At 45.5% G+C, this 15,088-nt stretch overlaps 1 protein-coding gene across 1 annotated transcript in view; it reads left to right on the top strand.

The window, feature by feature from the left end:
- Positions 1 to 14,349, top strand: part of lancl2 (LanC lantibiotic synthetase component C-like 2 (bacterial)) — a 41,137-nt gene extending 26,788 nt beyond the window's left edge. Inside the window, exons 6-9 of the mRNA XM_078427929.1 lie at positions 4,841 to 5,023; positions 5,656 to 5,832; positions 8,473 to 8,545; positions 13,768 to 14,349. Coding sequence (XP_078284055.1) covers positions 4,841 to 5,023; positions 5,656 to 5,832; positions 8,473 to 8,545; positions 13,768 to 13,844 — 510 coding nt within the window. The 3' untranslated portion in view covers positions 13,845 to 14,349. The remainder of the gene's footprint in view (positions 1 to 4,840; positions 5,024 to 5,655; positions 5,833 to 8,472; positions 8,546 to 13,767) is intronic.
- The last annotated feature ends 739 nt before the right edge of the window (positions 14,350 to 15,088 follow it).

The following is a 15,088-nucleotide window of genomic DNA, read 5'->3' as shown; positions in this document are numbered from 1 at the left end:
AGATAGTGAAGATGGTTGTGAAAGATTGCAGCAGGATCTGGATCGATTGGCCAGGTGGGTGGCCAGGTTGATGGAATTTAATATAGAGAAGCATGAGTTGTTGCATTTTGGGACATCGAATAACGGCAGGACCTACACTGTAAATGGTAGGCCTCTGGGTGGTATTGTAGAGCAAAGGGATCTCGGAGTACAGGTGCATAGTTCCTTGAAAGTCAAGTCGCAGGTAGATAAGGTGGCCAAAAAGGCTTTTGGCACTTTGGCCATCATCAGTCAGAGTATTGAGTATAGAAGTTGGGAGGTCATTTTGCAGTTGTATAAGACGCTGGTGAGACTGTATTTAGAATATTGTGTTCAGTTCTGGGCACCATGTTATAGGAAAGATATTGTCAAGCTTGAAAGGGTTCAGAAAAGATTTACGAGGATGTTGCTAGGACTAGAGAGTGTGAGCTGTAGAGAGAGGTTGAATAGGCTGGGTCTCTATTCCATGGAGTGCAGGAGGATGAGGGGTGATCTTATAGAGGTATACAAAATCATGAGAGGGATAGGTCAGGTAGATGCACAGAGTCTCTTGCCCACAGTAGGGGAATCGAGGACCAGAGGACATGGGTTCAAGGTGAAGGGGAAAAGATTTAATAGGAATCCGAGGGGTACCTTTTTCCACACAAAGGGTGGTGGGTGTATGGAACAAGCTGCCAGAGGAGGTAGTTGAGGCTGGGACTATCCCATCGTTTAAGAAACAGTTAGACCGGTACATGGATAGGACATGTTTGCAGGGATATGGACTAAGCACAGGCAAGTGGGATTAGTGTAGCTGGGAGATTGTTGGCCGGTGTGGGAAAGTTGGGCCGAAGGGCCTGTTTCCACACTGTATCACTCCATGACTTTATGACTCTCATTTGATTATTCCATTATTGTACTTTAATTTTTCTGTGCATCATTCTGCTGTTTTGCATTTGTCGTGATATTTATTATTGTATTTATCATTATCATAGGTATACTGTTTGTTCTGAGCTTTATGTGAACCAGGATTCTCATTGCATCCTGGTTATATGACAATAAACTAATGTGATCTGAAGATGTGTTAATGATTGCTTTGTAGAACTTGCTAAATTTCAAATGCTGAAATTGTACCGGGATCCATTAGTATTTTCAAAATTCTAGATCTAATATTTTTGTTGTGGAACAGAATACATTAAATTTTAAAATTTATTTTAATCTGGACTTTGCTCTGTACTTTCAAATTTGAATGAGGCTATAATAATAGTATAAAGGAACTCAAAATGAATGTAATAAGTAAATGCCAGAAATATTTTTGCAGAGCTTAATGTGTTTAAAATGTCAAGTGGACACCTTGCGTGAGAGGAAATAGTATTTGTATTTGAATTTGAATTGAATTGAATTGTGTGTTTGAATTTGAATTGTGTGCATGGGCACTGATGGAGAGGATGAGGTTTAATGTTCCTGGGTCTTCTATTTCTTGCTGAAATTTGCCCTTAAAAAGCGCATCTGCTTATCAGAAATATTTTTTTGAAGTGGGATGAAGTTCATCAGATCGACCAATACAAAACACTCTTTCCCCCCTACTCCCTCTTTCCCCCTACTCCCTCTTTCCCCCTACTCCCTCTTTCCCCCTACTCCCTCTTTCCCCCTACTCCCTCTTTCCCCCTACTCCCTCTTTCCCCCTACTCCCTCTTTCCCCCTACTCCCTCTTTCCCCCTACTCCCTCTTTCCCCCTACTCCCTCTTTCCCCCTACTCCCTCTTTCCCCCCTACTCCCTCTTTCCCCCCTACTCCCTCTTTCCCCCTACTCCCTCTTTCCCCCTACTCCCTCTTTCCCCCTACTCCCTCTTTCCCCCTACTCCCTCTTTCCCCCTACTCCCTCTTTCCCCCTACTCCCTCTTTCCCCCCTACTCCCTCTTTCCCCCTACTCCCTCTTTCCCCCTACTCCCTCTTTCCCCCCTACTCCCTCTTTCCCCCTACTCCCTCTTTCCCCCTACTCCCTCTTTCCCCCCTTCCCCCCTCCCTCTCCCCCCTCCCTCTCCCCCCTCCCTCTCCCCCCTCCCTCTCCCCCCTCCCTCTCCCCCCTCCCTCTCCCCCCTCCCTCTCCCCCCTCCCTCTCCCCCCTCCCTCTCCCCCCTCCCTCTCCCCCCTCCCTCTCCCCCCTCCCTCTCCCCCCTCCCTCTCCCCCCTCCCTCTCCCCCCTCCCTCTCCCTCTCCCCCTCCCTCTCCCCCTCCCTCTCCCCCCTCCCTCTCCCCCCTCCCTCTCCCTCTCCCCCCTCCCTCTCCCTCTCCCCCCTCCCTCTTCCCCCCTCCCTCTTCCCCCCTCCCTCTTCCCCCCCTCCCTCTTCCCCCCCTCCCTCTTCCCCCCCTCCCTCTTCCCCCCCTCCCTCTTTCCCCCTACTCCCTCTTTCCCCCTACTCCCTCTTTCCCCCCTACTCCCTCTTTCCCCCTACTCCCTCTTTCCCCCTACTCCCTCTTTCCCCCCTTCCCCCCTCCCTCTCCCCCCTCCCTCTCCCCCCTCCCTCTCCCCCTCCCTCTCCCCCCTCCCTCTCCCCCCTCCCTCTCCCCCCTCCCTCTCCCCCCTCCCTCTCCCCCCTCCCTCTCCCCCCTCCCTCTCCCCCCTCCCTCTCCCCCCTCCCTCTCCCCCTCCCTCTCCCCCTCCCTCTCCCCCCTCCCTCTCCCCCCTCCCTCTCCCCCCTCCCTCTCCCTCTCCCCCCTCCCTCTCCCCCCTCCCTCTCCCCCCTCCCTCTCCCTCTCCCCCCTCCCTCTTCCCCCCCTCCCTCTTCCCCCCCTCCCTCTTCCCCCCCTCCCTCTTCCCCCCTCCCTCTTCCCCCCCTCCCTCTTCCCCCCCTCCCTCTTCCCCCCCTCCCTCTTCCCCCCCTCCCTCTTCCCCCCCTCCCTCTTCCCCCCTCCCTCTTCCCCCCCTCCCTCTTCCCCCCCTCCCTCTTCCCCCCTCCCTCTTCCCCCCTCCCTCTTCCCCCCTCCCTCTTCCCCCCTCCCTCTTCCCCCCTCCCTCTTCCCCCCCTCCCTCTTCCCCCCCTCCCTCTTCCCCCTCCCTCTTCCCCCCTCCCTCTTCCCCCCTCCCTCTTCCCCCCTCCCTCTTCCCCCCTCCCTCTTCCCCCCTCCCTCTTCCCCCCTCCCTCTTCCCCCCTCCCTCTTCCCCCCTCCCTCTTCCCCCCTCCCTCTTCCCCCCTCCCTCTTCCCCCCTCCCTCTTCCCCCCTCCCTCTTCCCCCCTCCCTCTTCCCCCCTCCCTCTTCCCCCCTCCCTCTTCCCCCCTCCCTCTTCCCCCCTCCCTCTTCCCCCCTCCCTCTTCCCCCCTCCCTCTTCCCCCCTCCCTCTTCCCCCCTCCCTCTTCCCCCCTCCCTCTTCCCCCCTCCCTCTTCCCCCCCTCCCTCTTCCCCCCCTCCCTCTTCCCCCCCTCCCTCTTCCCCCCCTCCCTCTTCCCCCCCTCCCTCTTCCCCCCCTCCCTCTTCCCCCCCTCCCTCTTCCCCCCCTCCCTCTTCCCCCCCTCCCTCTTCCCCCCCTCCCTCTTCCCCCCCTCCCTCTTCCCCCCCTCCCTCTTCCCCCCCTCCCTCTTCCCCCCTCCCTCTTCCCCCCTCCCTCTTCCCCCCTCCCTCTTCCCCCCTCCCTCTTCCCCCCTCCCTCTTCCCCCCTCCCTCTTCCCCCCCTCCCTCTTCCCCCCCTCCCTCTTCCCCCCTCCCTCTTCCCCCCTCCCTCTTCCCCCCTCCCTCTTCCCCCCTCCCTCTTCCCCCCTCCCTCTTCCCCCCTCCCTCTTCCCCCCTCCCTCTTCCCCCCTCCCTCTTCCCCCCTCCCTCTTCCCCCCTCCCTCTTCCCCCCTCCCTCTTCCCCCCTCCCTCTTCCCCCCTCCCTCTTCCCCCCTCCCTCTTCCCCCCTCCCTCTTCCCCCCTCCCTCTTCCCCCCTCCCTCTTCCCCCCTCCCTCTTCCCCCCTCCCTCTTCCCCCCTCCCTCTTCCCCCCTCCCTCTTCCCCCCTCCCTCTTCCCCCCTCCCTCTTCCCCCCTCCCTCTTCCCCCCTCCCTCTTCCCCCTCCCTCTTCCCCCCTCCCTCTTCCCCCCTCCCTCTTCCCCCCTCCCTCTTCCCCCCTCCCTCTTCCCCCCTCCCTCTTCCCCCCTCCCTCTTCCCCCCTCCCTCTTCCCCCTCCCTCTTCCCCCCTCCCTCTTCCCCCCTCCCTCTTCCCCCCTCCCTCTTCCCCCCTCCCTCTTCTCCCCCTCCCTCTTCCCCCCCTCCCTCTTCCCCCCCTCCCTCTTCCCCCCCTCCCTCTTCCCCCCCTCCCTCTTCCCCCCCTCCCCCTTCCCCCCCTCCCTCTTCCCCCCCTCCCCCTTCCCCCCCCTCCCTCTTCCCCCCCCTCCCTCTTCCCCCCCCTCCCTCTTTCCCCCTCCCTCTTCCCCCTCCCTCTTCCCCCCCTCCCTCTTCCCCCCCTCCCTCTTCCCCCCCTCCCTCTTCCCCCTCCCTCTTCCCCCCCTCCCTCTTCCCCCCCTCCCTCTTCCCCCCCTCCCTCTTCCCCCCCTCCCTCTTCCCCCCCTCCCTCTTCCCCCCCTCCCTCTTCCCCCCCTCCCTCTTCCCCCCCTCCCTCTTCCCCCCCTCCCTCTTCCCCCCCTCCCTCTTCCCCCCCTCCCTCTTCCCCCCCTCCCTCTTCCCCCCCTCCCTCTTCCCCCCCTCCCTCTTCCCCCCCTCCCTCTTTCCCCCCTCCCTCTTTCCCCCTCCCTCTTTCCCCCCTCCCTCTTTCCCCCCCCCCCCCCTCTTTTACCACCCTTCCATATATAAATGTTTATTCTAATGATTTTTTAATGCTGTTAGGTTTTTAAAAATATTCTGTTCCAGCCAGGTTCAAAAGTGGAGCAAGAGACTTTGATTGAATTGGTAAAACCCAGCGTGGACTATGTGCGACATAAAAAGTTCAAGTCTGGAAATTATCCTTCATCATTAAGCAATGAAACTGACAGACTGGTTCATTGGTGCCACGGTGCTCCTGGTGTTATACACATGTTGATACAGTCATACAAGGTCAGTATTTTTAAAGGCTGCTTGATGAATTTTCTGTCATTGGATATGCTTTTGTTCTAAAATTCTTTTTTCATAGTCTAATTCAATTAAAGTAGCTGGAAATGAAATGAAGAGGGACATGACATTCTTTTTCAATTTAAACCCAAATGTGAAGATCAATTTAGAGCCCTATAATTGCTATAAAATAGTCGTATTCCCATGGGTTTCATATTCTCATACCATGCTTTGTTTTCAAGTGTTGATTTGAAATACCTTAAGTCAACATATTCTTATCCCAATTGATGTTGCAATATTTATTCTCAATCCCCCCTTTACAGATTTCTCTAGCCAGTTGATGCTCAGAGAACAAGGCATATAAGAGGATTAACAGTAAATATTACTTTAAAAAAAATCTAATGTTTGGTAAATCCATTCAGAATTTGGAAGTCGGAAGCAGCAATTTTGAATTCTTGTTGTGAATATGATATGTATAACGCAGTACAAAGTTTGCAGATGAAGATATGAATTGTATGTCATCAAAAGCAAGATTTCTTGAAGATTTCCAGCATGCTAACGCAATACCCATTTGACCTTCAGTACACAAGCTGTTTTATTATTCCATATTAAAAAATAATGTATCTTTTTCTATCAAGACTTTCAAAGAAGATAAATACCTGAGAGATGCAACTGAGTGCAGTGATGTTATCTGGCAGCGAGGGCTGCTGCGAAAGGGTTATGGAATCTGCCATGGAACTGCAGGAAATGGATACTCTTTCCTCTGTCTGTACAAGTTAACTCAGGACAGAAAATATCTCTATAGAGCTTGCAAAGTAAGTTGAGATATGGATGGAATAATAAATCCCTGGATTTTATATCAAATTAAATGATGTGGTGTAGCGACTGTAACGTCCCATGCTTGCATAATTTAATTGTAGATATTTCATTTTATATACTTGCTCACTCATTTTTAAGCCGTTACCTACTGGTAGATCTAATGCACGAGAGACGCAAATGCTGATGTGAGCATTTGGTGAACATTTTTTTTCATATTATCTAAAGAAATTGAGAGTGTGCATTAAAGCCAAAAAATCAGATTCTTCATTAGATTCCCCTTTATAGAACATCAACTTACCCGACTTTCCAAAAACATTCAGAGGTATAATCTTTGAAATGTCTTAGAACATTGGGTAAGTTAATGGGTATGCAAATAGTTTGTCAAAAGTAAAGTAAAGAGAAAACTTTACTTTGAGAAAAAGAAAAAAAATGCATGGGGATGGGGTGGGAGTTGCAGAAGGAACCATGAGATTTGGGCCCTTCCCAGCAGAAAGGATGGGTATTAAAACTAGAATAAAACTAGTTTTAATAAAAGGGATATAAAAGAAGTTAGTGATGTGGGTGTTTCCAGTAAGGTAGGTTATAGGGCATTGTGGTTGACAGATGGATTAATAATGCAATGAACTGATTTGAATGTGAACTCCAGCAGCATTGGATCATTAGAATTAAATGCTTAATGGGTAAATGGCATACTGTGTGACAAACTGAGCCTTAATGAACTAGGTAGCAAAATGTACAGACTAAAAGTTTGGGCAGAAGATGTTGGAATAGTTGAGTGCAGCTAAAAATTAAAGATAGTTTCAGCACAAAGTGAGCTGGGAAGGTGTGTGATGTTTGAAGATTGAAATATTCTTCAACTGTAAAGGGTCTGGACTTCTGCTCTAGGTTGAAAAGGATAAATGCTGCAAATGTTAATTCTGAATTGACTGACATGGAGTTCAACTTTGGGTGTCTGAGATTTCCTAGGCTGGAGAATTCCCCCCACCCCAATGCAATGGGTAAGATTGAAGAACATTGATTTTAAAGGTTTTTAGCTAATTTTACTTTGTATGTTTGACTTTTCTTTAATAGCTAAATGCAAGCAAGGTAAGCCTGCCTGTGTCAAAGTGTAGTCATGGTGAGTGAGACCACTGGTGATATTTCTGGGCCTGGGCCAACAACATTTGACTCATCAAAATTGAGTTAAGGGAGGCACGGTGGCGTAGGGGTAGAGCTACTGCCCTACTGCGCCAGAGACCCAGGTTTGATCCTACGGGTGCTTGTCTGTACGGAATTTGTACGTTCTTCCCGTGACCTGCGTGGGTTTTCTCCGAGATTTTCGGTTTCCTCCCACACTCCAAAGACATACAGGTTTGTGGGTTAATTGGCTTGGTATAAATGTAAAATTGTTCTTAGTGTATGTAGGATAGTGTGTGGGGATCGCTAGTGTATGTAGGATAGTGTGTGGGGATCGCTAGTGTGTGTAGGATAGTGTGTGGGGATCGCTAGTCGGTGCAGACTCGGTGGGTCAAAGGGCCCTTTTCCATGCTGTATCTCTAAACTAAACTAACATTCTTTTTTTATATAGATTTCACTGTATAATGTAGACGTTTAATCAAAATTGGTTGACTGACAAGCATTGTGACAGCATGAGGAGCTAATGGAATTTTTTAAGATGGCTATTTGAATAGTAAACCATTTACTATTTATTATTCATATTGTTATCTTGATTTTGGATTACTAGAACATACAGATGTAATAGAAAGAGTTTGTATGGAAAAGAAATTCTTGACCATGGTTTGCTTGTTTGAGTGTATTCATACTTTCTTGCTGGTGCAGATTGGCTATAAACAGCAATTACATTACAGAATTCCTGTCAACCAATTTTATCCCTCATTTGAGTATATCATTCTACCTAGATTTGCTTTCCCTTATAGCATACCCCGCTTCCTTCCTTCAATCACCAAAGCAATCGAGCATTGCACGTTAAGATTTACTTCTACCCCAAATCCGACCAATGAGTTTTGCAGCTTCAACGCTGAACAAATTGTCCTTCCCTCTCCTTAATAAATTTGTATCAATGACTCGTTGTTCTTGACAATACAAATCATGTACTTTCTAACAACCTTTTTCTATTCTTTTGTAGTTATCAAATTTCTCTATCCATAATATAAATTATTCAAAATCAAATATTAATTTCCATTTAGGCAGCATTCGACTACTAACTAGTGCTATTTGTTCTCCAAAATATTATGCTTGCAGTTCTGAGAGTTCAGTTTATTATTATTATTATTATTATTACCATCAATTGGTTGTTTCCGTTTAATCCTCCAGTAAAAATTGATTTGGAAACCATTCCCCTAAACCTAAATGGCCTTAAAGTGTTTTGTTTAATTCAAGCAATTTTCCTTATTGATCCAAGTTCTCAAAGCTGAATTTTTTGAAAACAGACAAGGGGAAAAAAAAGCAAGAAAATTAGGAACTTCTATACAATTACATCTTTTACCCTACTTATTCAAAGAAGGGGAATTTGTCCCATATTTCAGAAACAAGCTTTGAATTAATTTATTCACACCTCAAAGTACAGGGTGGAAGTTATGTGTACAAATCTGTCAAGTAAAAAACCTATCACATCTTTTACAATTTCTCATTTACAGTTTGCAGAATGGTGTTTGGATTACGGAACTCATGGATGTCGTATCCCTGATAGACCATATTCTTTGTTTGAAGGTAAAACATTAAATATGTTGGTATTTTAATAATATTTTGAGATTGAACAAATCATGGATTTGCCAAACTAAATGGAATAGATCATTACTGTTATGAAAAGAAAATGCTGAAAGTATTCTGTACGCTCTGTATGGAGTTTGCCCGTTCTCCCTGTGACTGCGTGGATTTCTTCCAGGTCCTTCAGTTTTCTCCAACATACTAAAGACATGCAGAGTAGCAGGTAAATTGGCCATTGAGTGTAGCTGATTATAGAATCTGTGCATGTTGGGAAGGGTGGAGTTGATTGGTATAGAACATAGAACAGTACAGCACCGGAACGACCCCTTCAGCCAAATATGACGCCGAGTTAAACTAATCTCACCTGTGTACATGATCCATTATCCCTCTACCTTGGTCTTTCATGTACCCATCTAAAAGTCTCTTAAATACCACTATCATAGCAGCTTCCACGACCACCCCAGGCAATGCGTTAGTCATATAGCGCGGAAATGGGCCTTTCGGCCAACTTGCCCACTCTGACTAACATGCCCATCTACACTAGTACAACCTGCCTGTGTTTGGCCCATATCCCTCCAAAACTTATCTTTCCACGTACCTGTCCAAATGTTCCTTAAAAGTTGTGATAGTACCTGCCTCGACTACCTCCTCGTTCCATTTATCTAGCAACCTGTGTGTGTTTAAAAGAAAAGTTGTCCCTCTGGTTCCTATTAAATCTTTCTCCCCTCACCTTAAACCTGCTAGTTCTGCTAGTTCTTGATTTCCCTTCTCCGGGTAAAAAACTGCATATTCCTTATCTAATCCTCTCATGATCTTATACACCTCTATAAGATCACTCTCATCCTCCTGTACTCCAAGGAATAGTCTTAGCCTGCTCAGCCTCTCCCTATAGCTCAGACCCTCGACTCCTGGCAACATTCTTGTAAATCTTTTCTGTACTTTTTCCTGTTTAATAACATATTTCCTATAACAGGAAATTGCGCCACTCCATTCTCCACTGCCTGCCATTCTGAAAAGGACCCGTTTATTTTTACTCTTTGCTTCTGGTTTGCCAACCAATTCTCTATCCATATCAAATCCCTACCCCCAATACCATGTGCTCTAATTTTGCTCACCAACCTCCTGTGTGGTACCTTATCAAAGACTTTCTGAAAGTCTAGATACACTACATCCACTGGTTCTCCTTCATCCATTTTACTTGTCACATCCCCAAAACATTCCAGAAGATTAGTCAAGCAAGATTTCCCCTTCATAAATCCATGCTGACTTGGACCAACTCTTTTACCTCTATCCAAATGTGCCGTTATTACCTCTTTAATAATTGACTACTCATCTTCCCCACCACCGATGTCAGGCTAACGTCCATAATTCCCTGTTTTCTCTCTCGCTCCTTTCTTGAAAAGTGGGATAACATTAGCTACCCTCTAATACACAGGAACTGATCCTGAATCTATTGAACATTGGAAAATGATCACCAATGTGTCCACGATTTCTAGAGCCACCTCCTTGAGTACTCTGGGATGCAGACCATCAGGCCCTGGGGATTTATCAGCCTTCAGTCCCATCAGTCTACCCAATGCTATTTCTCGCCTAATGCAAATTTCTTTCAGTTCCTCTGGGAACCTTCAGTTCATCTGGGAGATTGTGTCTTCCTTAGTGAAGACAGATCTTAAGTACCTGTTCAACTCTTCCGCCATTTCCTTGTTACCCATAATAATTTCACCCGTTTCTGCCTTCAAGGGACCTACATTTGTCATTACTAATCTTTTTCTCTCAACGTACCTAAAGAACCTATTACTTTCCTTCATTATATTCTTGGCCAGCTTTGCTTCGTATCTCATCTTTTCAGCCCGTATTGCCCTTTTTGCTATCTTCTGTTGTTCTTTGAAAGTTGCCCACTCCTCTGGCTTTCCGCTACTCTTTGCAATCTTATAGATCTTTTCTTTTAGTTTTATTCCATCTCTAACTTCCCTTGTCAGCCACGGTTGCCTCTTACTCCCCTGAGAATCTTTCTTCCGCTTTGGAATGAAATGATCCTGCATCTTCTGGATTATGCCTAGAAATTCCTGCCATTGCTGTTCCACCGTCATTCTTGCTAGAATCCCTTTCCATTCGACCTTGGCCAGCTCCTCTCTCATGCCTTCATAGTCCCCTTTGATCAACTGCAACACTGACATTCCTTGTTTAACCTTGTCCCTCTCAAATTGCAGATTAAAACTAGTCATATTATGGTCACTACCTCCAAGCAGTTCCTTTACCTTGAGTTCCCTTATTAAATCTGGTTCATTGGACAACACTGAATTGCCTTCTCTCTGGTAGGCTCCAGTACAATTGGACAACACTGAATTGCCTTCTCTCTGGTAGGCTCCAGTACAAGCTGCTCTAAGAATCCATCTTGGAGGCACTCTACAAACTCCCTTTCTTGGGGGTCCAGAACCAACCTGATTTTCTCAGTCTACCTGCATATTGAAATCCCCCATAACTACAGTGGCATTACCTTTGTTACATGCCAATTTTAACTCCTGCTACAACTTTCACCTTCTATCCAGGCTACTGTTTGGGGGCCTGTAGATAACTCCCATTAGTGTCTTCTTACCTTTACAATTCCTCAACTCTACCACAGTGACTACATCGTGAGTCCCAATGTCACCCCTTGCAAGGGACTGAATTCCATCCCTCACCAACAGAGCTACCCCACCTTCTCTGCGCCTGTTCTTTCAATAGGACGTATAACCCTGAATATTCAGTTCCCAGTCCTGATCCTTCTGCAGCCACGCCGCTATAATCCCCACAATGTCATACCTGCCAATCTCTAACTGATCCTCAAGCTCATCCACTTTACTTCTTATACTTTATGCATTCATATATAGTACTTTTAATCCTTTGCTCATCTCAGCTTCCACATCGATTCCTATTACACTTGGCCATTCTTTTTTGCATATCTTTGATTCATTGCTCTTTATCTCTCCATATCATCGTCTATATCTCTCATTTCCCTTATCCCTAACCAGTCTAAAGAAAGGTCTCGATCCGAAACGTTACCCATTCCTTCTCTCCAGAGATGCTGCTGCTGAGTTACTCCAGCTTTTTGTGTCTATCATCGGTTTAAACAAGCATCTGCAGTTCCTTCCTATACATTTACGTCCAAGTTATTTAAATGCATCACAAACTGCAGATGTCCCAGCGTAGATCCCTGTGGAACTCCACTGGTCACAGACCATTAACCAAAATATCTTCCTTCCACTAGAACCCTCTGTCTTGTACGAATAAATCAGTTCTGAATCCATGTGACTAAGTCACCGTTAATCCTGTGCATTTTAACCTTCTGGATTAAATTTTATCAAAAGCTTTATTAAAATTCAAGTATGCAAAAACTCAGTCAAGTTAGTAAGACACGGCATGCTGTGTACAAAGCCATGCTGGCTATCCTTAATTAGACCTCTTTCAAATGGGAGTAAATCGTATCTTGAAGAATTCTCTCCAATAGTTTCCCTACCACTGATGTGAAGTTCACCGGCCTATAGTTCGTTGGATTCTCCCTACTTCCCTTCTTAAATAAAGGAACAATATTAGCGAGTCCTTCAGGATCTTGCCTGTGGCTAGAAAAAAAAAAGGATATTCAAGGCCTCTGCAATCTCCTCTCGCCTCCCTCAATAACCTGGGATAGATCCCATCAAGGTCGGGGACTTGTCTACCTTAATGCTCTTCAAGAATCTCAGCACCACCTCCTCAATCTCAAAATGCCCTATCATATTTGTGTTCTCCATTCTGATCTTGCTGTCCTCCAAGTCCTTTTCCTCTGTGAATATAGGTGCAAAATACTAATTTAGCACATCGCCTCCATCCTTCGACTCCAACCACAGGTACCCTCCTTTATTCTTGACCGGTCCTAACTTTTCCCTGTTTTTAATGTACATATAAAAAGACGCGATTTTCCTTAATCTGACTCGCCAATGACATTCCATGGCCCCTTTGTCCCTTCTAATCACCTGCTTAAGTTCTTTCCTACTTGCTTTATATTCCCCATAAGCCCTGTTTGATGTCACCTTCTTAAACTTCATGTATGCTTAATTTTTTTCCTAACCAATTTTACAATCTTGGTCGTCCATGGTTCCTTTACCTTGCGATCCTTATCCTCCTTACTGGAACATGCTGATGTTGCACTTTGATCAGCTGGTCTTTAAAAGATTTGGCCCATAACAGCTGCTCCCAATCTACCCTCCCTAGCTCCTGCCTTCTTAACATTGTAATATATTTTGTGCCAATTAAGTACCTTCTTCCAACATCAAGGCCTATTCAAAACAATCTTAAATGTTGTGAAAGCTTTCTTCAAGATGCCCTTCCACTGTAACATGTCACCTCGCCAGGCTTATTTCCAAATACAAGGTCCAGTATGTTCCCTCCTCCAGTCGGACTATCCACATATTGTGAATGGAAACCTTGGTTACCAACCTAACAAATTATGCCCCATCTAATTCACTTGCACTGAGTAAGTCACAGTCAATTTTGGGGAGGTTAAAGTCACTCTCCACAACAGCCCTGTGGTTCTTGTATTCCTCCATAATCTGTCTACATATCTGACCTATCTCTCACTGGCTATTGGGTGACCTATAATATAATCCTGTTAGTGATTGCTCCTTTCTTATTTTTGAGCTCAAACCGTAGTGTCTCAGTTGACACACCATCCAGTATGTGCTCCGAGTACCGTCTTACATTCTCCCTGATTAGTATGTGAGGTAAATAAAAAATGGGATTACTGTATCTGGATCAATTGAAAACCTTGAAGCTAACAGTTTTTTTCATATAAAAACTACTTAGAAGTTAGCAGAATAGCTGTTCCCTCATTGAATAGCAGAAGAGAACCTGGAAGAGCTATTCTTGTTTCTCCAGTTGATCAATGGTTCCAGATGGTTTAGTCATGAGGAACTGCAGATGCTGGAATCTTGTGTGGAACACAAAGTGCTGGAGAAACTTAGCATCTCTGGAGGTTAAGGTTCAGCAGCATTTCAGGTTGGAGTTCCAGATGGTTAATTGGATTCCGATTTTTCAGGCCTCCAGTTACTGTATGCCTACGGAGAGGGAGCTTTTATCTCTCAATGTCCGTGATCTTGAGTTAACAGAATTACTGGTTTCTATGGATTTTGTCACCAAGCTGACAAAATAAATTTAAAATGACAGGGAACAATTGTGCTGATCTCAAAGTAACATGGATATTTTTTTTACAGGGATGGCCGGAGCTATTCACTTCTTGACTGACATTTTGAATCCAGAGGCAGCCCGATTTCCAGCCTTGGAACTCTAAAGTATAACAAAGTTGCGCTACTTGAAGATTGAATGATTTTGGATATGGTGTAGGACCACATTGTTTCTGTGAAGAATAGGACTTCTTGGTACCTCTTTTCTGAATACCTACACAGCCTAAATTTAATGCTATTTCAAGAGCTTAAAAAATTGAAGGCAACAATCGGAGCAAAATCTTTTGTCTAGCAATTTATTGCATTTCAGTTTCAACAAAATTAAATACCTAAAATTGACACGTGCTTACTTCAGTGTTTGATTGTGTGCTCCTGTAATATCCTAGCCTCTTAGGTTGTCTTTGTCCTGTTTATTTAGAATCCATGCAGTCTGCAAAATTTCCATCATTGTACTTTTCGTGCATGTGAAGAAGCCAACCATTGACCCACTGGTGCTAATTCTGCTTGAAAATACGCTTGGAATAATTGTCATACGTAATCAGGGTTGCTGGTCATGTTTTGATTTTTTTTAAATTTGCAACAAGGCAGAAAATAAAGTATGCATTTGCTAAATCTAGCAGTTGGTTTGTGCTGAGGAAAAAAAAAGAATTCGCACCAAATAACATCTTGCACGTTTCATTTCTTTCCCACTCTTGCATTATCTCTAGTCTGTTGTGTTACAATCTTGCAACACTGCTTATAATACAAATACAGTTTTAATGTTGGTTTTACTATTGATAAGGAAAGGTTGTTGCAGAAAAATGATAATGTAAAAGTAACCTCAAAGTATTAACTATGAGCAGTTCCATGCTCTGCCTCCTGAATAACATTTATTTGGAAGTAATATAAATGCAAACTGGGCTTTTTTTTATTTGCAGCCTTTTTTAGAGGAGAATAACATGTTGAAATGGATTTTTAATGTTAAAAGATATTCTTAAGGTAGGGGTTTTAAATTTGAATACTTTTGATGGGACATCTTAAACGTCCACAGACTTAATGCACATATGTGTGTATGCCCTTAATGATTGTTGGGGAGTTCTGTACCTCTACTGCCCTTCACTCCTAATTTCAACCTGCACCCATCTCTGTGCTAAGGTAACATACAAAAATCAAATATATTAGGTGTACATGGTAACACTGTTCCCTATTGACTGGCTTTAAATGTAAAATGACAAATCTAATGGTACTTATCATGGAAACTTGTATTTTTAGATTCTCTATCCATTATAAAGTATGGTTAACATATGAATGGATTATTTCAAACAGCTTGTCACAGCTGTGTAGTTAGATTATTGTTACTGTTTGTTATTAT

This window comes from Rhinoraja longicauda, chromosome 2, assembly GCF_053455715.1.
Source record: "Rhinoraja longicauda isolate Sanriku21f chromosome 2, sRhiLon1.1, whole genome shotgun sequence".
NCBI lineage: Eukaryota > Metazoa > Chordata > Chondrichthyes > Rajiformes > Arhynchobatidae > Rhinoraja > Rhinoraja longicauda.
This window is presented reverse-complemented; position numbering and strand designations above follow the sequence as displayed.